Source organism: Mytilus californianus, unplaced genomic scaffold (genome assembly GCF_021869535.1).
Source record: "Mytilus californianus isolate M0D057914Y unplaced genomic scaffold, xbMytCali1.0.p SCAF_4, whole genome shotgun sequence".
Taxonomy (NCBI): Eukaryota; Metazoa; Mollusca; class Bivalvia; order Mytilida; family Mytilidae; genus Mytilus; species Mytilus californianus.
Window position 1 is genome coordinate 3,043,690 of NW_026262690.1, and position 22,055 is coordinate 3,065,744.

Genomic DNA, 22,055 nt, shown 5'->3' on the forward strand with positions numbered 1-22,055 from the left:
AAATACTTTGAACAGCAAAAAATATCAGCATATAACAAGAACTACAGACATCCTGTAGGAGGCATATTTCCTAATCCCCACTTTTACTTATTGAAGCGTATTGACTGTATCTTGTATTTTGCAAATTATTGTAAATACACAGAAACTTTTGAAAATCCGAAATGCAGGGCTCGTATGCATAAAGATACTGAAGTTAAGATTTTTCTTAGTAAACACTTAAGTTAAGGAAACTCCGCCCTTTTTACCTAAGTGGCATGCATCAAAAAAATCTTAAACTAAGTATTTACTTAGTAAAATCTTAGTTTGTTTAAGTCACACCCACAAAACTTAACTGGTATGCATAAACCTCCTTAAACTAAGAAAATCCCTAAGATTACATTTAAGTATAAGGTACCTATAGAGCTACCTTAAATTTTCAAAAATAGATAAAATCAATCGAAAGTATGTGTTTTTGCAGAACATGGATAGATAATCCACCTTTTAATTGATTCATAACTTTATATCAGTAATATTTCGTTTGTTTATTGCTATATTAAATTGGCTGTGTGGAATGTATAACCATGTCTGGTCAGAATCAGGACGTTAACTAGATGCCTCGTATATAGAATGTACCATGCTCTCTGCACGTTAAAAACCCATGCAACATCTCTTTGGGGGGAGGTGGTCCGTAGATGGCCTGTTGCTAGGCAACATTTCCATCCCAATCCAATAAACCTTCATGTTCCAGTGGCAGTCTAAATTTCCCAGACCTTCATACGTACAGCCTCTATTACCGGATCTACCTATTGTATTTATTGTTTAAAATTTGATCTCGACCTGAACATGCATGAAATATTTGCCACTTGACGTTAAACAAAATCAATAAATCAATCAATTTCCTCCCAAGTCCCTTTCATTTCTCCTGTAGCAACAGTAGGGGGAGTTTTGCATTACAAATATTTTTTTTCTCCCTATGCTCATCCATCAAAACAACCTTCTCTTATGCACCAATTTGGCATTTGTTCGGACATTGTAGTTGGTTATGTATATTTTCATTGTTTTACACACAAACATCAATTTAACACCAGTTATAAATAAAAGTGTGTATTGTTAAATCAATGTAAATAATCAAAACAAACTTTTGCACGGATGAGTTCATGCGATGAGCTAACATATATCATACGGTAATTAGAAAATGTTCCGATTTAAGTATTCCTTAGTTTTAAAGTGAAGACTTAAGAATTTGACTTAACTAAGGAAATTCTTAGTAAAATCTAAGTTTAAGGAACACTTAAGTTAAGATGTTTTATGCATACGGGCCCAGGTAACACAATATCAATTATAGAAAAGAGAAACTTTAATCGCAAAACTGTCCAAGAAGACATATTGAGTTCCTATAGGAGTTATTGTCATTGGATAACATTTGTTTTACCTATTTTTACTTATCTTTAATCGGCTACAAATAGGAACAGTTAGTCCCCGTTTTGGCTATTATGTAATGTTTAAGATATATATGAAACTGTAAGGGAGCAACCATTTAACTTCAAAGGGGGGGGTGGGGGGGGGGGTGTATGTTTTTTTGTCTGAGTCAGAAATATTTTTTCGCGCAAAGCGTGGTCAATTTTATTTAGTTTTTCAACGCTATCAATCAAATTATTTTTTTCAATATCTAATATTATAAGGTATGGGGAAAATCTGGATTCAGAATATTTCTTTTTGTCATCTGCTTGACCAGAATATTTTTTTCGTCAAATTGGGGATCAGAATATTTTTTTAGAAAAAAACCATAACCCCTCCTTGAAGTTAAATGGTCGTTCCATAAACAGAAAAAACAGCAATTAAACTAGGTCTTAATACTCCCCACGGTTCCAGGTGATATCCAAGCTCACTGGAGCTTATAGCATTCCCAACTTGTAATGTATCAACGAGTGTGTATTTTAGAAAAGACGCCATCTAATTAACCATCGAGATGGTCTCCGATGAATTCCGTTATGCACTGATGTTACCATAAATATAAATACATAGGCAAGCACGTGCAATCGTATAACGACGATTTTTCTAGGTCTGTTTGATTTCGTGTCATAGATTTAACAAATATGTAAATCATCGTTTAACCTGTATTTGATTGATTTTCTGTGGACAGAATCAGTGAACGAATGGGACCAAACCGGTGGCCGTCTTTCTTTCACTTTTCGATGTTGGCATTCTTTACTTTTTAATAACCAAACATGCTTAGCCCAAGCATAGTCCATCCCAGTTAAGGATTAAATTGAAGTTCGCATGAATACGGATTCAAATGAGTTGAATTATTGAATTGCAAGCCAATAATACATCATCTAATGTTTTTTTTTACTTTAGTTTGACAGAATTGAACCAAAACTGACTTCTAATAGCGAAATAATATTTTACAATTCCTCTTTTATAAATGTTTGAAAAAAATCATATTTTTATTTTTGTCAACTTCGTAGCTAATAGTGTTCCGAATACCTTAATTTTTCAAACCAATACCCGCATGAAATAGGAAGGAGCAAACTACAGTTGCCTCGGTTGTCTCCATGAAAGATACGCCCTTCTAATATCCATATAAGGACATTTTATATGGATGGTCCTGGGATCATTATTCAGGAAACGGGTTTCCAACATGCTTTTCCAACTTGCATAGAAGTTAAAAAAATCCGACAAAAGAAGATTTTTACTGCATATATGACTTTTATAGTTTATGAAACTTTTATTTACAATCTTTTCCCTAATTTAATTTTTATCACTAAATCCAACCATTTGGATACCTTTGAATTCTAGGTCGAAGAAATGGATTTTGCCGCCAAGACATACTCCTGTGGTTCCCCAGGGGGATAATATGTCCACCGGGCGAATGAACATGATCTGCACGTGAAACTGGAATTACTTCACCATGTGGTCCATGTGAATGAGCGACAGGAAGGAATGGTTGATTAACAGCACGTCTATCTGCAAAACCTTGCTTCGAGTTTCCTGATCGTGTTAAACCTTGGTTCTCCTTGTTGATTGTATTTACAATTTTATCAACTAATTTTGACACAACTTTCTTTGCTATTGTCTGTAATAACGTTTCACCAAGTTTGTTGGCAGGTCGGACATCTGCTTTATTTTTATTTACTGATCCTTGATCATTGGTTTTGAATATCTTTGCCAGTTCTGTTATAGTTTGGCCTGTGACATGCTGCACCTGATCGTTTGAATTATCTCTGATGTGGCCATTACCATGTAATTCGAATCCTCCAAGTTTGTTTGATTTGCCTGTATGGGATATTCCACTTGATAAACCACGACTAACCTCCTCAAAGCGTGCATTAGGAAACCTTCCGCTGTTAGTCTGGAAATAAGGTAATGATTCGGTTCCACTGACTTTTGTATTCGATACTCCAGTTATCATACCAAGTGCGGACACGTGTGTATTTTGCGGCAATGTTTTAACTTCCGAAGGATCAACAACAGCAATGGTTTCCCCTAAGGATAAATCAGCAGTAGGATATAGGTTGTGGGCACGTCTTGGAGTATTCCATGGCACACCAATACCTGTATGAAATAAGAAGGAACAATTACAGTATGAAGTATACTTAACGCGCGTCTGGCGAAAATACAAAATTTCAATCCTGGTATCTATGATGAGTTTATTATTCATAGTTGAAAGCTTTATTTATATTATTTCATTTATACATAAGATTGATACAGGATCAAATATTAAGCAAATAGTTGTTGGAAATAGCCTAGCTGAATTTATTTCATACTTTTAAAAGTTAGGAATCATATATAGACTTGTTTTTAATAGACAGATGTTTGCACTGCATTTAAGTCTTTAATAAGTAGACTGGATATTATTTCAGTCGTGAAATGTGCAAACGTCTGATATATATAGTTCACGTCTTTGTAGAACAACCGCCGTAACATACAAAGGAAACAAAAAGTTTAAAAAGAAAGATACCTTTTGAACATTTGTAAATCTGACTGCATATTTATTTGGTGCAACTCAAATAAAGCACTCGTTTGTAATGAAAAAGGAATTATATAGGCCAGATACACTTACTAGAACTGTGATCAGATGATTAAAGCTGTGAATTGTCTCCTTGACAACATCTATATACGTTTCGGCAATAAAATTTATCGACAGGTTGTAGGCCTTTCTATGGGCACCAATTGTTCCCCTTTAATAGCAGATTTGTTCCTGTATTGTTATGAATCACAGCTTATGGCCAAACTCAGTAAAGATCCGTCTAAGTTACATTAAATTGGTGATGATATTTTTGTTTTCAATATTTTTATCAATTTACTGCTGAAATTTCCAAAAAGGAACTTACTCTAAATCAATCTAATACAGACAGCAAAAATTGTCCTTTTCTTTATTTTGATATTTCAGTGTCACACAGGAAACTATATACAAGAATTAACGACGAAGGAGACGTCTCGGTTTTTTTTTGTATGTTTCATATTGTTAATTTTCAATTTTTGGACGGCGATATTCCAATGACCCTTTCTTACGGTGTGTATATTTCAAAACTTGTTTGCTATGGCCATACATGTAATTGCGTTTAACATTTCAATGAACGTATTTAGTGTATAACTGGTAAATTATTAAGTCAGGATTTCGTTACTTCAAATAAATTAAAATTTTCAATAAATTCTTTCATAGATATACAGATTTGGTTAGAAAATTTGGCTGTACCCCTAGAATTCTTATTATCACACCCTTATTTTTACGGTGATGTTGTTTATAGAGCACGTAAATGTATACACGATCAATGTAAACTCATTGATCTTTTGAATACATTTATCCTCAAAGGTAATCTATTAAATACCGTAGTACATCTCTAAATGATGTTTATCGGTACTAACATTGAATTTGTTTATGAAAAAATAACTGAATATATATTGCTATATATAGATATAAGAAGATGTGGTATGAGTGCCAATGAGACAACTCTCCATCCAAGTCACAATTTGTAAACCTAAACCATTATAGGTCAAAGTACGGCCTTCAACACGGAGCCTTGGCTCACACTGAACAGCAAGCTATAAAGGGCCCGTAAAATGATTAGTGTAGAACCATTCAAACAGGAAAACCAACGGTCTAATCTATATAAAAAATTCGTAAGGTTTCCGCGGAACCCAGTGTCTCGCCTACTTTTGCTGTTAGTCGCAGGCTCAACAAAAATGGGGAAAAAATTATTAAAAATTTTCCTCTAGATACTATCTTTTGATTGTAAGAAGTTCTGTTCAAGTTTGGTAAAAATCCAAGAAGGTTTATGAATCTAATAAATGTTTTAAAAACTTTAACTGCAGACTGTACGTAATGTTAACTGGAATAAAACTAAGTCCATTTATAAGTAATATACGGAAAAAACAGGAAATAAATTTTTACAAAATTTAACTTCTAGATACTAGCTTTTGATCATAAACAAGCTTCTGTCCAAGTGTGGTACAAATCCAGGATAGTTTAAGAAAGTTATTAAAATTTGAAAAACTTTAACCACAGAGTGAATGTTATGTTAACTGGCAGAAAAACTAAGTCCATTTATGAGTAGAATACGGATAAACAGGATTTTTTTTTTACAAAATTTACTTCTGGATACTATCTTATGATCATAAACAAGCTTCTGTCCAAGTTTGGTTGAAATCCAGGATAGTTTAAGAAAGTTATTAAAATTTCAAAAACTTTAACCACAGAGTGAATATTTGTAAACGCCGCCGCCGACGACGACGACGACGACGCAGACGGAATTTAGGATCGCTATGTCTCGCTTTTGCGACAAAAGTCGCAGGCTCGACAAAAACGAGAAACGAGAAACACTTCTGAACCACATCAACAAACGACAACCACTGATCATCAGGTTCCTGATATATGTACAGTTTTGAGTATTCATGATCCTACATCTTGTCTTACTGTTTACTTATATTTCTGTATTACACAAGGTCATGCGTTTCTAAGACTGTTTATGACGTGTTTATACTAAACTGTTTGATGTGTACTGATTGATACATCGGAAAACACGATTTATTCATTATAGCTGTAGTTGGCTTTGAACTAGCCTTCAATAAGTGTCAGTACTCTTTTGTCGGTGCTTTGTGTTATTTTTATGTTACTTTTTTTATGCTTCATCCCGATCTTTTGAGTTAAGACATTTGCAACTAATTTTTATACGACCGCAAAAAAATTTTGTGGTCGTATATTGGTATGACGTTGGCGTCGTCGTTGTCATCGTCGTCGTCGTCGTCGTCGTCCGGAGTCGTCGTCGTCGTCGTCCGAAGACACATTGGTTTTCGCACTCTAACTTTAGTTTAAGTAAATGGATCTCTATGAAATTTTATCATAAGGTTCAATACCACAAAAGGAAGGTTGGGATTGATTTTGGGGGTTATGGTACCAACAGTTAAGGAATTAGGGGCCAAAAATAAGCATTTCTGTAACTTCCAGACATAACTTGTGTGTTAGTGTATGGATCTCTCTGACATTGTACCACAAGGTTCCATATCACAAAGGGAATGTTTGGATTGATTTTGGGGGTAATTGCCTCAAAATTTTAGGAATTAGGGGCAAAAAAAAGGGGCAAAAAACAAGCATTTTTCTAGTTTCATGACAATAACTTGTGTGTAAGTCTATGGATCTTTCTGAAATTGTACTACTAGGTTCCATATCACAAAGGGAAATCTGGAATTGAGTTTGGGTGTAATTGCCCAAAACGTTTAAGAATAAGGGGCCAAAAGGGGGCCAAAAATAAGCATTTTTCTAGTTTCCAGACAATAACTTGTGTTCAAGTGTATGGATATCTCTGAAATTATACTGCAAGGTACCATACCACAAAGGGAAGACTGGGATTGATTTTGGGGGTAATTGCCTAAAATTTTAGAAATTAGGGGCCAAGAAGGGGCAAAAAACAAGCATTTTTCTAGTTTCAGGACAATAACTTGTGTGTAAGTGTATGGATCTTTATGAAATTGTACTACAAGGTTCCATATCACAAAGGGAAAGCTGGGTTTGAATTTGGGGGTAATTGCCCTAAATGTTTAGGAATTTGGGGCCAAAAAGGGGCCAAAAAACAAGCATTTTTCTAGTTTCCAGACAATAACTTGTGTTCAAGTGTATGGATCTCTATGAAATTGTACTGCAAGGTACCATACCACAAAGGGAAGGCTGGGATTGAGTTTGGGGATGATGAATCATAAGGGGGTTCAAAAAATTTGGGGGGGGGATTTTTTTTTCCTTTTTTTTTCTTTAAAATTTTCCATTTTAAATTGGTTATTTCTGATTTATATATAAAAGCAAATAATAATGATATGGTTTGAATAGGTAAATTAAAAAAAATTAAGTTCTTAGACCACATTCATTCTGTGTCAGAAACCTATGCTGTGTCAAATATTTAATCACAATCCAAATTCAGTGCTGTATCAAGCTTGAATGTTGTGTCCATACTTGCCCCAACTGTTCAGGGTTCGACCTCTGTGGTTGTATCAAGCTGCGCCCAGCGGAGCATTTTATTACAGTTTGTTCGTATGTTGTGCTAGAGCACCACTGTCCCAGGTTAGGAGGAGGGTGCTCGCTCACAGACATGTTTAACCCCACCACATTCTGTATGTGCCTGTCCTAAGTCAGGATCCTGTAATTCAGTGATTGCCATTTGTTCTTGTTTGCCATATTTGTTTTTCGTAAATTGTATTGTATAAGGTAGGTCGTTAGATTTTTCGTTTGCATTTTTTTTTTATTTTTTATGTCGGGCCTTTTATAGCCGACTATACGGTATGGGTTTTTCTCAATGTTGAAGGCCGTACGGTGACATATTATTGCTTTTATCTTTGTCATCTGGACTCTGGTGGATAGTTATCTCATTGGCAAGCATATCACACCTCCTCATTTTTATATTACCAATTTTAAAGTCTTTGGTTTGACCCGCTGGGGTTCTAACCAACGACATCCCGCACTCGAGGCGCATATACTACTACAACTAAACCACCGAAGCAGTCAGGACATCAATGAAATACCAGATTTGATGAAGATGGATGTAAAACTATGTTTGGCCTCCCACACTTTTTGGCAAAACACTTTTTGTAAATAAAACTAAAGGCTCTCAAGAGCCTGTGTCGCTCACCTGATTCTACTTTGATTTTGGAAATCATGTAAAAATAGTTTAAAATCATAACAGATACCCTAATAATGATTGAGGCCAAATTTGGTTTAATATTGGCCCCGTAATTTAATCAAAAGCAGAAGACTTTTGTAAAGTTTACAGAAATTACCAATAAATTCATTGAAATTGTAGAAAATTACTTTATAAGGACAATAACTTCAACAAGATGTCAATTGACAATATTGCTCATGTTGACTTATGTGTAAATCTTCTTTTCTTGATATTTTGCAGTTTACAGTAGATCTCAATCTATAAAGATACATGTATTAAGGTTTTCATCAGCACCTCATAATTAACATTTATGTAATGTTTAGTTTCATTCCATTCAGTGCTCCTCTAGAAGAAGCATTTGTATGTATTTCCCATAGGGTCTTATGTTAAACAAAGTCCCCTGCTGGCGGCCATCTTGGATGATGGTTCGGCTACAAAGTAACAACACTTGGTCAGCACCTCATTAGGAACATTCATGTCATGTTTGGTTTCATTCTATTCAGTGGTTCTCTAGAAGAAAATATTTGTATGTATTTCCCATCTTGGATGACAAATCAGCTACAAAGTAACAACACTTGGTCAGCACCTCAAAAGAAACATTCATACCATGTTCGGTTTCAATCCATTAAGCGGTTTTCTAGAAGAAGACATTTGTATATATTTCCAATAGGGTCCTTTGTTAAGATAAGTTCCCCGTTGGCAGCCATTTTGGTTGATTGATTCGCTACAAAGTAACAACACTTGGCCAGCACCTCATTAGGAACATTCATGCCATGTTTGGTTTCATTCCATTCAGTAGTTCTCTAAAAGAAGACATTTGTATGTATTTCCCACAGGGTCCTATGTTAAACTAAGTCCCCGCTGGTGGCCATCTTGGATGATGGATCGCCTACAAAGTTGCAACACTTGGTAAGCACCTCATAAGGAACATTCATGTCATGTTTTTTTTTCATTCCATTTAGTGGTTTTCTAAAAGATGACATTTGTATGTATTTCCCCTAGGGTCCTATGTTAAACGAAGTCTCCCGCTGGCGGCCATCTCGGATGATGGATCGGCTACAAAGTAACAACACTTGGTCAGCACCTCATAAGGAACATTTATGCCATGTTTGGTTTCATTCCATTCAGTGGTTCTCTAGAAGATGTTCAAAATGTAAAATTTTAACGATGACGACGGACGACGGACGCCAAGTGATGAGAAAAGCCCTTCGGGCCAGGTGAGCTAAAAAAAAGAAATGATAAATCATGCAATTGATAAACGAGATGGTAGGTAATTATTTTCGGATAAGTGTATTTCATTATTGTTGTATAATGTATGTCATTGTATTACTCTAACATGAAATCCTGCTCTTTAGATATTAACAATTATCAGGGTACCTTACGTTACGTTTTTTTTTTGCTTGCCACTTTCAGAAGTTCAGTGATTAAACACTGATCTATTGTAATAATCTGTTGTAACAGATATTTGACATACATTTTGGACATATGGGAAGATACAATTATAATTAACTTTTATGTTCTTATGTTTATCTATATATAGATACCTACTTTAAATATTTCCCCGGACAGTTATTAAGTATGACGAGGACATTAACATAGACATTTTGACCCTATTTCGGACTGTTACCATATTTGGTAATTTCTAATTTAACGGTGCTATATAATTTTGAAAATCTGTCCGAGACGTTAGGCTTGAATATAAATTTTATTTGTGCAAGTTGATCCCGATCTTTCTACACCGGCAGCAATGCAATACACCATCATAGGCATTGCCAAATTGAACAGCTAGTTTCCCCCACAATGTAAAACCAATATCATCTCTTACAGAAGTCGTTCAGCCGAAACTGATCACATGATTAAGTTTTATAGCTTACAAAACGATGGTGTCGATTGCTGTCGTGTATAAATAAATCAGAAATTGCAGTAGACCCATTTCAAATCTTTAAACAAATTTCACCAATTTTCAACTTTTACCAGTTTGAACAAAGGGCAATTCTACCTTATCAAATACAAAGCAGAATATGCTTACTGTTTAGGAGAACCTGACATCACTTCCGGTTTTAAATGTTTGAAGTATACCTGTTGTTCTTTATGTCTATTCTTGTTTGTCTGATTGCTTTATACTTGTCTTGTTTGTTTATTGTCCGCTGAATTTTGACATCGCTCGTAGATGCCTTTAACCTGTCATTTTAAAAACATGTGCAGTAGTGACGATATTTTCAGATCAAGTTTCAAATTATTCAAAGGGATGTTGGAATAAAGTTCCAGGGACGGAGTTTTTATTGAATATTTTTCACGATCATTTTGAAAATGATTCTATAATATGTTGCTGTAAGATTTAATTTTAAAGTAAAGTTATATGAAAAGTTGACTTAAATATTAATCTTAATATAACTGATAAAGTTAATAGGTGAAGCAATTTTGGTTTGATGGATAGGAGATATATTGTACAGAAAAATAACACTAATATGGAACACTTACATGAGAAAGAGATATATTGTACAGAACAATAACACTTATATAGAACACTTACCTGAGAAAGAGATATATTGTACAGAACAATAACACTAATATGGAACACTAACCTGAGAAAGAGATATATTGTACAGAACAATAACACTAATATTGAACACGTACCTGAGAAAGAGATATATTGTACAGAACAATAACACTAATATTGAACACTTACCTGAGAAAGAGATATATTGTACAGAACAATAACACTAATATTGAACACGTACCTGAGAAAGAGATATATTGTACAGAACAATAACACTAATATTGAACACGTACCTGAGAAAGAGATATATTGTACAGAACAATAACACTAATATTGAACACGTACCTGAGAAAGAGATATATTGTACAGAACAATAACACTAATATGGAACACGTACCTGAGAAAGAGATATATTGTACAGAACAATAACACTAATATGGAACACGTACCTGAGAAAGAGATATATTGTACAGAACAATAACACTAATATGGAACACTTACCTGAGAAAGAGATATATTGTACAGAACAATAACACTAATATGGAACACGTACCTGAGAAAGAGATATATTGTACAGAACAATAACACTAATATGGAACACGTACCTGAGAAAGAGATATATTGTACAGAACAATAACACTAATATGGAACACGTACCTGAGAAAGAGATATATTGTACAGAACAATAACACTAATATGGAACACGTACCTGAGAAAGAGATATATTGTACAGAACAATAACACTAATATGGAACACTTACCTGAGAAAGAGATATATTGTACAGAACAATAACACTAATATGGAACACGTACCTGAGAAAGAGATATATTGTACAGAACAATAACACTAATATGGAACACGTACCTGAGAAAGAGATATATTGTACAGAACAATAACACTAATATTGAACACTTACCTGAGAAAGAGATATATTGTACAGAACAATAACACTAATATTGAACACGTACCTGAGAAAGAGATATATTGTACAGAACAATAACACTAATATAGAACACGTACCTGAGAAAGAGATATATTGTACAGAACAATAACACTAATATGGAACACTTACATGAGAAAGAGATATATTGTACAGAACAATAACACTAATATGGAACACTTACATGAGAAAGAGATATATTGTACAGAACAATAACACTAATATTGAACACGTACCTGAGAAAGAGATATATTGTACAGAACAATAACACTAATATGGAACACTTACCTGAGAAAGAGATATATTGTACAGAACAATAACACTAATATTGAACACGTACCTGAGAAAGAGATATATTGTACAGAACAATAACACTAATATGGAACACTTACCTGAGAAAGAGATATATTGTACAGAACAATAACACTAATATAGAACACTTACCTGAGAAAGAGATATATTGTACAGAACAATAACACTAATATGGAACACTTACATGAGAAAGAGATTAATGTACAGAACAATAACACTAATATGGAACACTTACCTGATTGCCTGAAGGCCGGATGATCATGTGCCAGTTTAACAAAAGGTAGATATACTGACAATATCAATAGGCAGTCCAGTATCATCACAAATAAAACATACAATACCTTTAAATAAATACAAGTAGTTTATAATGACTGATATCATTTTATTTGTGGGAAAAGGGGGATGGATATGTGTTGAATGAACATATAAACTAAATTCCTGAGATGTACAGAAAACCCAATGAAAATATCTATGGTATTGGTGTTCAAGTAATGCTGCGTTCACACGTAATTCGAATTCGATTCACATTAACTAATTCGAATTAATTTAATTCGCATTCGAAACGTTTTACGTCCAAACGTAAATTCTAATTCGAATTGCAATGCGCGTCAAATTCGCTTTACTGTCCAAACGACGTTAACTTTTAATTCGTATTAACAAAAACGCAATTCTAATGCGAATTGGATAATGCGATTTAGCCAATTCGAATCAATTCGAATTAAAAAAGAAGAGTGTGTGAACGCGATTAGCGAATTCGATTCGCATTCGATTCGAATTCAATTTGAATTTAATGTACGTGTGAACGAGGCATTAGAAATACTTGAGGTCTTCAAAGATGGGTATATTTTAAAAGATCAAATCGGTCTCAAACGTGGTCTCGAGTGGTCCTCTCTGATATTACAATGACCGCTGTAAGTCTTCTGTGGCGCATTAAATAAACTACTGAAATTAAATCACCAGATAAAACGATGGAATAAGTATTGCTAAAATATGAAATCTGAAGATGGAAGAAGTATTGTAATAATAAGATATTCTCTCCTCAATCGGTATTTGTATAGACTACATAATGAATATATATAACGTTACACGAGGACAGTGTTCTTTCGACGCAATTGTCTTTATCGTTGAATTTGTATTGGTTAATACAATATGGCAAACTTATTTCCTATTCATCATAATCTAAAACGACGAAATAAATGGGTAAAAAGAAGATTTTATATATTCAGCGTATTATTTATTCAACTTTAAATATTTATAAAGAACATTCGTTATTTGGAAAATAAAACACACATTTACGCTTACCTTAAGCAGTTAACATAGTCGTCCTTTTATCCTCAATTTTATTTCTTTTACGACATTTTATTACATAAAAGACGGAAATATCACAAACAAATACAAAATGTACATCAAATACGGTTGAATAAACATCATATATAAGTTATGAATGTCATGTGATGCTACATATATAATGATTTACATATTAAGTAAATGTTTCAGATCGTACATATTTCATGGTGTAAATTAACCAGAGTTGTCCATTACTACCTCCATTGTAAACAAAAATTATCTATTTTTCTTCACAAGTTCAGAAAGTGGTAAAGAAACGAGGAACATAATTATTGCTTGAGAAACCCGATATTAATTTCCAAAAGTACCAAACCAAAAGATTTGACAAAGGCCATACATTTAAAGCCTATTGCTTTATATTTATTTTGATACAACACAGTTATTTATGACCCACAAAAAAACACCTGAATTATTTTCACACTAGGGTCTTTTTCAAGTTTTACCTTTACTTATAGTATTACATTATCATATGTGTACTTTGATGTTACAACACCTTAATATCGAATAAAATTTCGAACTAATAGCCTTGTTATAATTTCCTAAGATTAATACAAAACTATATTGTGTTGTATATCATTATAAATTTTAAATTTACGGGCAATTGGAAAGTTGTTGCTTGATCACCTTTGTATATTATTCAGACTATTGAATGATTAAATTACACTAAAAATTACCAACTTTTGAGTTTTTACTCCGTGAGTGAAACAAATTAGAAGTAAAATAGCCATTACACTGAACTTTTGGCTGTCCGTCCAAATTCTTACAGCAAAATGCCTTGAGTGTGTAGGTAAAGGTAATATATTTGGTTAGCTTACTTGCTAGCTTAACCGTGAAGTCATTATTAAGTTAGGTATACTATCATCCTTTAAGAGTAGACTAGTCCGACAGATAACCAATCTATCTGTCTGTAGGACTAGACTACTCCGAAAAGAGGGTAGTATACCAAACCTAATAATGATTTCACGGTTCAGCTAGCAAGCAAGCTAACCAAATATATTACCTTTACCTACACACTCAATGCATTTTGCTGTAAATCTTGTGTCTTATGACTTATTTTTTCAATTTACCTATAGTAGATTTTGAACAAAAGGTCAGCGTCAAGGGCTGACAAACTGGTCTGACACGACCTTGAATCGATCTCGTAATATCACACAATCCAGGCTGATCTCGAGAGACCACTTTAAAGTTTTATTCAAAGACATCATAATAATATCCAGTCTGATATTTTGAAATTATTGACAATACAGCATCATTATAAAAATAAGGAGATGTGGTATGATTGCCAATGAGACAACTATCCACCAAAGTTCAAATGAAGTGGATGTAAGCAATTGCAGCAACCTTACGCCCTTCAACAATGAGAAAACCCCATACCGTATAGTCGGCTATAAAAGGCCCCGACATAAAAAATATGAAACAATTTAATTGAGAAACTAACGGCCTAATTTATAACGAAACAATTTACGAAAAACAAATATGACAGACATGAACCAACGACAACCTCTGAACTACAGGATCCTGACTTGGGGCAGGCACATAAAGAATGTAGTGGGGTTGAACATGTTTATGAGCGCTCAACCCTCCCCTAACCTGGGACAGTGGTGCATCAGCACAACATAAGAATAAACTATAAAAATTAGTTGAAAAAGGCTCAACTCATCAGATCGATACAAAGCAGAAACACACCAATCAAAAACACAGACTATCCCTCATCATTAACAAAAAAAAAAAGACACTAATTACAGATCTGAGATTACACGCAGTTACTGACAGCTCGTTCAAAGGCAAAAACTAATAACAAAAATCATTTATCTAAGACTAAAATATCAATCAGTACACATCCAACATTCAATGGATTTAGTGTAAAGACGTAATTAACAATCAGAGAAAAACATAACCTTGTGCAATGCCAAAATATAGCTTGTAGTACCGTGAAAGTACATATGTGTGTAACAATAATATTTAGTATGGTTTTAATGTACTGATAACAAAATCAATATTTATACCAATAAAACAATATTCAAAGATTTAATTGTAACCTTTTAGAATAAATTTATTTAAAATATTGATAATTTTACCTGGATCGTATCAAAAAGCCCTGGTCACAAGTATGGACACTCACAAATGTAATAAGTCATCTTGGTATTCTAGTATTGTATATATTTTAAGATGAATTGATGTTGATATGAAAAGTTTTGACATTGAAAAGGTTAAAAATATTTTGATTAGTAGATATAGGATTTACTGGAAAAATTCTAAACACGTTAATGCAAATGCTAAAAAAGGAAAATTGCGTACTTTTTTAAATCTAAAAACATCTTCAAAAGGGAAGCATATTTATGTCAAGCTAATAAATTTCAGTATCGAAAAATATTAACTCAATTCAGAATCAGTGCTCATCAGTTAGCTATTGAGAAAGGTCGATATAAAAGAATCGATAAAGATAAAAGATTTTGTGGGCAGTGTAAAAATATGCAGGTTGAAGACGAGTTTCATTTTTAATGGAATGCACTGCATACGAAAAGAAAGGAATTTAATTCTTAATGAAGCATGTATTCAATGTAAAAACTTCCCTTATATTTCAAAGTACGAACAGTTTATTTGGTTAATGTCCAGTGAGTCTAAAAATGTTAATATGTCAGTGTCAAGATTTATTAGTACTTGATTTGAAATAAGAGAAAATTTTAAATCCAGAAACTAAATATACATGAAGTTGTGGTGTAGTAGATGGTATGGAGTATAGTTATTTATTCATTTATTTTCAATGTAATATATCTTAAAAATTACTGTATAATTAATACTATATATATATATATGTGTGTGTGTATATGCTCGGAAACGGGCCCTTTAATTGGATTCAATAAAATATTCTTATTCTTATTCTTTATTATCTAAATTTCCGGTCTCGGTTAACAACACCACCGTTAAATTTAGGATGTGCTATTCCGTTTGAAATCAGTTTTCTACAGGTACAGCCAAACTTTCAAACCAAATCTTTGTATCTATGGAATAATGTAGTACAAGTTTTCATTAATTTGTGGTAACGAAATCCCTAACTCAATAATTTACTATTAATACATAGATTACGCTCATAGAAATCCAAAACGTCACTACAGACACGGGCATAGTGAACAAGTTAGAATATAAAAACACCGTAATACCGTGTCAAAGGAACATCGCCGTCCAAAAAAGGAAAATTAACAATAGGGAAAGAAAAATCATCCCTTTTGTCGTAAAGTTTTGTGTAGAGTTCCTGGTGTAACACTGAAATATCTAAATCTGGGAAATGATAGTTTTTGCTGTTAATATTTGATTTATTTAAAGTAAGTTCCTTTGGGTAAATTTCATCAGTATATATATAGTTATGACGATGGTAGACTCATACATCAACATGTATTCAAAAATGTATATTGGTTATCATTACTATGTTGTCCACCAGGATTTGTGCCAAGAACTTTGAAAATTTTGAAAATTGTGTTCATTGTTCTTCAGAGGAACATGGTTTTTATTGTTTAAAATAGTGTGTAACTTTCGATGTTGACTTGCATGTTCTTCCCATGCTACTTTATTTATTTTGTGTTTATTATCATTATTATTATCAAGAAGTGTATCACTTAGAAATTTCTTTTTCCAGTTGAAATTGTGGATGTTATCGAGATTATGATGTCCAAGTACAGACCTATCTTTATTGGATATATCAAGGGAAAATGGTGACTTCGTTATCCACTGATTAATGTGGTGTGCGCCTAAAGTTCGGATCTCAGTATCAAAGTTATTAACGTCTACAGAATTTTGGCTATGTGCTAGACTAACAGTTTTTGTTTTCTCAGAAGGCCGCTCCACCTGAAAAAAAGTTACTATTTCCGAAGGTGTGAGTTGTCTTTCTGTCTCTTTCAAATTCCATTCGCCAAATTTTTGTCGACCAAGTCTCCTATTTACCTCTCGATGTGTTTGAAGCACAGGTTTTGATCTTTGAACGGTCAATCCTGTGTTGTGCGAGGTTTTGAAGTCATTTGAATGAATGAATGATGGCTTGCTACGCTCGTTCTTAACAAATTCAACTTTTTTAGCTTCATTTGTTTGATCTGTTTTATTATGTCGGATGAATGAATGAACATCGCTCGACGAAACGCGACGAGAACGTTCGTTAGTGTTAACCTGAACAGAACTTTTGCTAGCTAACAGTCGGGAAGAATCTGAATTTTGGTTGAGACTTTTTGTCGTCTGTTTATCATTAGAATTCTCTGACTTGTCAGAAAACGCGAGTACATCTTTTCCTCTATTCACAGTACGATGACGCTCCTGTTTCTCTTGTTGATGGCTTTTATCAGAAGAATGAAATTTCACGCCGCCTGCATCCCAAGACATATTAAAGTTAGTGAACTGACTGTTTGTATGGGTGTTAGAAAAATTATACTTAAATGGAAGATCACCAGACACATTTGATGGCACAGTAAATATTTGCATTGGCAAACCTTGCTGCGGATGTTTCGAAAAGAAATTTGGCGAAATAATCTTCAAGAGGGAAGCACTATTATCATTAAGTTGGCTTGGGATATTACTAATTGGGTTTTTCCTGCTTAAAGTCTTATTCAAAGTTTTATTATCTTGTGCTATAACGTCATGTTCCGAGTTTTGATTTTGGAAGACAGAATCATGTATCCTATCTAAGGAAGCTGCTATAACTATTGGTTTGTTTGCATCTACTTTGTTCACTTTCATTTCGGGTTTCATTATAGATTCATTCGGGTTCATTAACTTTGTTTGATTCACTAGATGATGTTGAATGTGTCTTGCAAATGACTTATTTCTTTGTAATGTGTGGTTTTTCATTCCCACACGGTGTTCTGCTTCAGATACGTGATCATTCTGTTGTATGTTCGGATTAGGTACCCACGCCACATCTGACGCTTTTTCGCTATCACGTTGTTGGGTATTATGATCGGAAGAAATTTCATGGTGTCGCATTACAGCTGAAATACTTTTACTAGGGATCTGCGATACCATTGGCGGTACTATGGACACTTGTTTTGTATCTGCAGTGGTCTTCTGAATGATTTTACCATTGATTTGCTCCATCACTGACATATTAATATTATCAACAACATTCTTTTTGCTACTATTTTCAGGCGTCATCTTTAGCATGGGCGAGTTCAAAAGGTCAATAATGTTCTTTTCAGTCATGTTATCAGGAATTCGCTTCACCATGGATTGATCTACAATAGCTATTGTTTCTCCTAAGGGATTAATGGTAGGTTGTCCTGAAAGATCATGGCCACTCCGTCTAATATGGATAGGTTTGGGTTCCTCTAAAGATTTAGGCCCATTTTTGTGTTGTTTATTAATGTTCCAGGGAAGTGTTATTGTTTCAATAACATGTTGGCTCTGGCCATTTATTCCTGCAAAATAAATACTCAGCAATTACAATTTATATAGAATTAACACTTCATTAATTTCATGCATCCGAAACGCTTTTCTGGAGTTACCTACCAAGAACGCTTAAACTCGAAACATTTGAAAGACAAGGATGTATAAGACCTAAACGTGTAAAGAGCTATATGACCGAAAGGGACCTAAAACAAATAGCCAAATTCTTTTTAGGACAGCTTTGCCTGAGTGAATTGGAACCATTTCTGAATATATCAACGGAGGATATTAAAAATCATGTCAGTACCGACACTCTGACTACAATATGTACATAAACTGTGATTTACTTATAATATATAAAGTCGTAAATTATAAAAACAAATAAACAGGCATTATTGTTGAAGGTCGTAGGCTGACTTCATACAGGAACTTCTTAGGAATAAAGAAAAGAAGTTAGCAGTTTTCTTTAACTTCACTTTCAGCTATATAGATGATGTTCTCTCACTAAATAATTCCAAATTTGGTGAGTATATTGAACGCATCTATCCCATCGAACTAGAGATAATGGATACAACAGATATAGTTAAGTCTGCCTCATATCTTGACTTACATCTAGAAATTGACAATGATGGTCGGTTGAAAACAAAACTTTACGACAAAAGAGATGATTTCAGCTTCCCAATTGTGAACTTCCCATTTCTATGTAGGAACATTCCAGCAGCACCTGCATAGGAGTATAAATCTCCCAGTTGATACGATATTCCAGGGCTTGTATTTCCTATCATGATTTCCTTGATAGAGGGTTGCTGCTCAAACGAAGGCTATCAAACCAAGAGTTCCAAGTGGTGAAATTGAAATCGTCCCTTTGTAAATTTGTCGGACGCGAACACGAGTTGGTTGACCGTTATGGAATATTCGTTCCATAGATGACAACGGATATGTTTCAATTGTCGTAACTACAATCACGTCCCCTTTTCCCCGAATGTGTCCTACCGAATTATACTTATCACCAGGTTTGTACTAACATGAGCAACACGACGGGTGCCACATGTAGAGCAGGATCTGCTTACCCTTTCGGAGAACCTGAGATCACTACCAGTTTTTGGTGGGTTCGTGTTGCTCAGTCTTTAGATTTCCATGTTGTGTTTTGTGTCTGTTTGTCTTTTTTGTCCCCCGCGCAACGTGTTGCCGGGTGACTTAGAAATACTGGGCGTCCGTCCGTCCGTTTTTGTTAGCGCTCTCACGTGTACTATTCTTGCCAGATTTAAATGAAACTTATATCATAGGTTTATATCGGCATTGTCTCGGACAAGTTCGAAAATCAGTGACGATCAACAATTTTTAAAAGAGTTATGCACCTTGGAAATATTAATTAGATTAAAATTGCATTGCTAGCGCTCTCATTTGTACAATTCTTGCCATATTTTTTATGAAACTTATGTCATAAGTTCATATAACCAATATCTTAGACAAGTCCGAATATTAGTGCCGATCAGCCATTTTTAAAAGAGTTTGCCTTGGAAACATTAATTTATATGGAAAATTGTATTGTTAGCGCTCTCATTTGTACAATTCTTGCCAGATTTTTATAATACTTATATCATAGGTTTATATCAGCAATGTCTCGGACAAGTTCGAAAATCAGTGCCAATCAATTAATTTTTAAAGAGTTATGCCCCTTGGAAATATTAGTTATATGGAAAATTGCATTGTAAGCGCCCTCACAGGTACAATTTTTGTCAGATTTTTATCAAAAATTAACAAAGGTTTGTATCAGCAATGTCTTGAACACTTTGGAAAATGAATGCCGATGAAATATTTATAAAAATTTTAAAGAAATTTTTAGTGTTTGCTAATGGCCAGATAAAATATGTGCAACGCGGGGGACATTGGAACTCTGTTCTTTTATTTCTTTTTTAGTCACGGCGTTGTCAGTTTGTTTTCGACTTATGAGTTTGAATGTCCCTTTGGTATCATCTCCTCTCTTTTTCGGTGACTCATGACTGTTAACTTCTATGTCATTTAGTCTCTGGAGGAGAGTTGTCTCATTGGTTATCACACCACAGCTGATTCTGATAAAGTTAAAACATTGACGTATGGTGCGGACTTAGTAAATATGAAGAATCTATTTTATTCATACCTGAGTAGAGTACTATGTTACTCAATATCAGTTGATAACAAATGGTCACTAGCATCACTATTGAAAGATTGTCTGAAATGAGAAGATGTATTCTTTGTAGTAAGGAGTAAGGACCTCTATAGATTTTGTCAGGTAAAATTGCAATAGATTTAGGATATGTTGATCTGTAGCTTATATTAAAGAACTGTCTTTTTACTCTGCAGTGATCATTTTGTACATTTCTTCTTCTCAAAATGCAAGTCAAAATTCCAAACTTGCAAGTCTTTTATCCATATAAATATAAATACAAATAGATAGGTACGTACGTGCTACATTACTAGTATAATACCGATTTTCTAAGTTCTGTTTTTTTAATTTTAATTTTTTTTTTATAGATAAAGCATTCAAATCATTAATTTACTCATAATTTGTATAAGACTAATTTTTTCAATCGAATCAATCAAAATAATTTGTCATTCTTATGCTGCCTTCCCCTTTTTTTTTTACTTTATCCGGGAGGGTTTGGAGCTGGCAAACTAGTTTAACCCCGCCAAATTCTATATGTGCCTGTCACAAGTCAGGAGCCTGTAGTTCAGTTGTTATCGTTGTTTCATGTCTGTCATCTTTGTTAGTCGTAAATTATTTTGTTATAAATTAGGCTGTTAGTTTTCTCCATTGAATTGTTTTATATTTTTCATGTCGGGGCCTTTTATAGCCGGTGGATAGTTGTCTCATTGGCAATCATACCATATCTCCTTATTTTTATATGGATATGTATCTTCAACTAAGGGTCAAATAAAAGGTTGCATGCATACGGACCCAAATGAGGTCGAATTATTGTCTTGCAAGATATTTATACACCAGCGATGTTTTTAAGCTTATGTGTACAAAACTGAGCCAAACAAGCACTAAAATTACTAATGCAAATACTCCGATTTTATTTATTTTTGAAATCAATAAAAGCATACTTTATTTTTTTTGTCCAAATCGTAGCCATTATCCCTTTAACCTTAACCCTGTATGTCCGTCCTATTGCTTTCAATTTACCTTGTATAGTTTTATGATTTCATTTTTTTCTTCCTTGTTTAGTTCCTTTTAGTTTGGTAACTTTTGCCTTAAAACATTGATGAAAAAGCTATTCACTTGATAACTGAATATATTAAATTTTGATATGATAATAACTTACTTTAGTCGGGAACCTCACGCCACAGACGAGCTACTACAGAATGAAAACCACACATTCAACCACATGACCATATTGCAATTTAAGAATTAACACGGGAGGGAGGGCGTACTTAATATGAATATAATATTATGACAAATACGGACATAAATGTCAATAC

At 33.8% G+C, this 22,055-nt stretch overlaps 1 protein-coding gene and 1 long non-coding RNA gene across 2 annotated transcripts; both read right to left on the bottom strand.

Annotated features, from left to right (window-relative positions):
- Nucleotides 1-2,503: 2,503 nt before the first annotated feature.
- On the bottom strand, nt 2,504-13,423 carry LOC127737300 (uncharacterized). The gene is made up of 3 exons (XR_007999375.1): nt 13,182-13,423; nt 12,115-12,220; nt 2,504-3,534 (listed from the first exon to the last, which is right to left on the bottom strand). It is a non-coding gene; the product is annotated as an uncharacterized LOC127737300 (long non-coding RNA).
- Nucleotides 13,424-14,990: 1,567 nt separating this feature from the next.
- Nucleotides 14,991-21,983, bottom strand: LOC127737301 (GATA zinc finger domain-containing protein 14-like). Its single transcript, XM_052247888.1, has 3 exons — nt 21,899-21,983; nt 20,734-20,805; nt 14,991-18,625 (listed from the first exon to the last, which is right to left on the bottom strand). Exons 2-3 carry the CDS (start codon nt 20,786-20,788, stop codon nt 16,650-16,652), a joined length of 2,031 nt encoding a protein of 676 aa, XP_052103848.1. The 5' UTR covers nt 20,789-20,805; nt 21,899-21,983; the 3' UTR covers nt 14,991-16,649.
- Nucleotides 21,984-22,055: the final 72 nt, after the last annotated feature.

Coding starts and splice junctions, on each gene's coding strand:
- LOC127737301 (XM_052247888.1), bottom strand. CDS start 20,788: ATGCTAGTGACCATTTGTTATCAACTGATATTGAGTAACATAGTACTC. Junction 18,626..20,733: donor TAACATAGTACTCTACTCAG/GTATGAATAAAA, acceptor TTTATTTTGCAG/GAATAAATGGCCAGAGCCAA.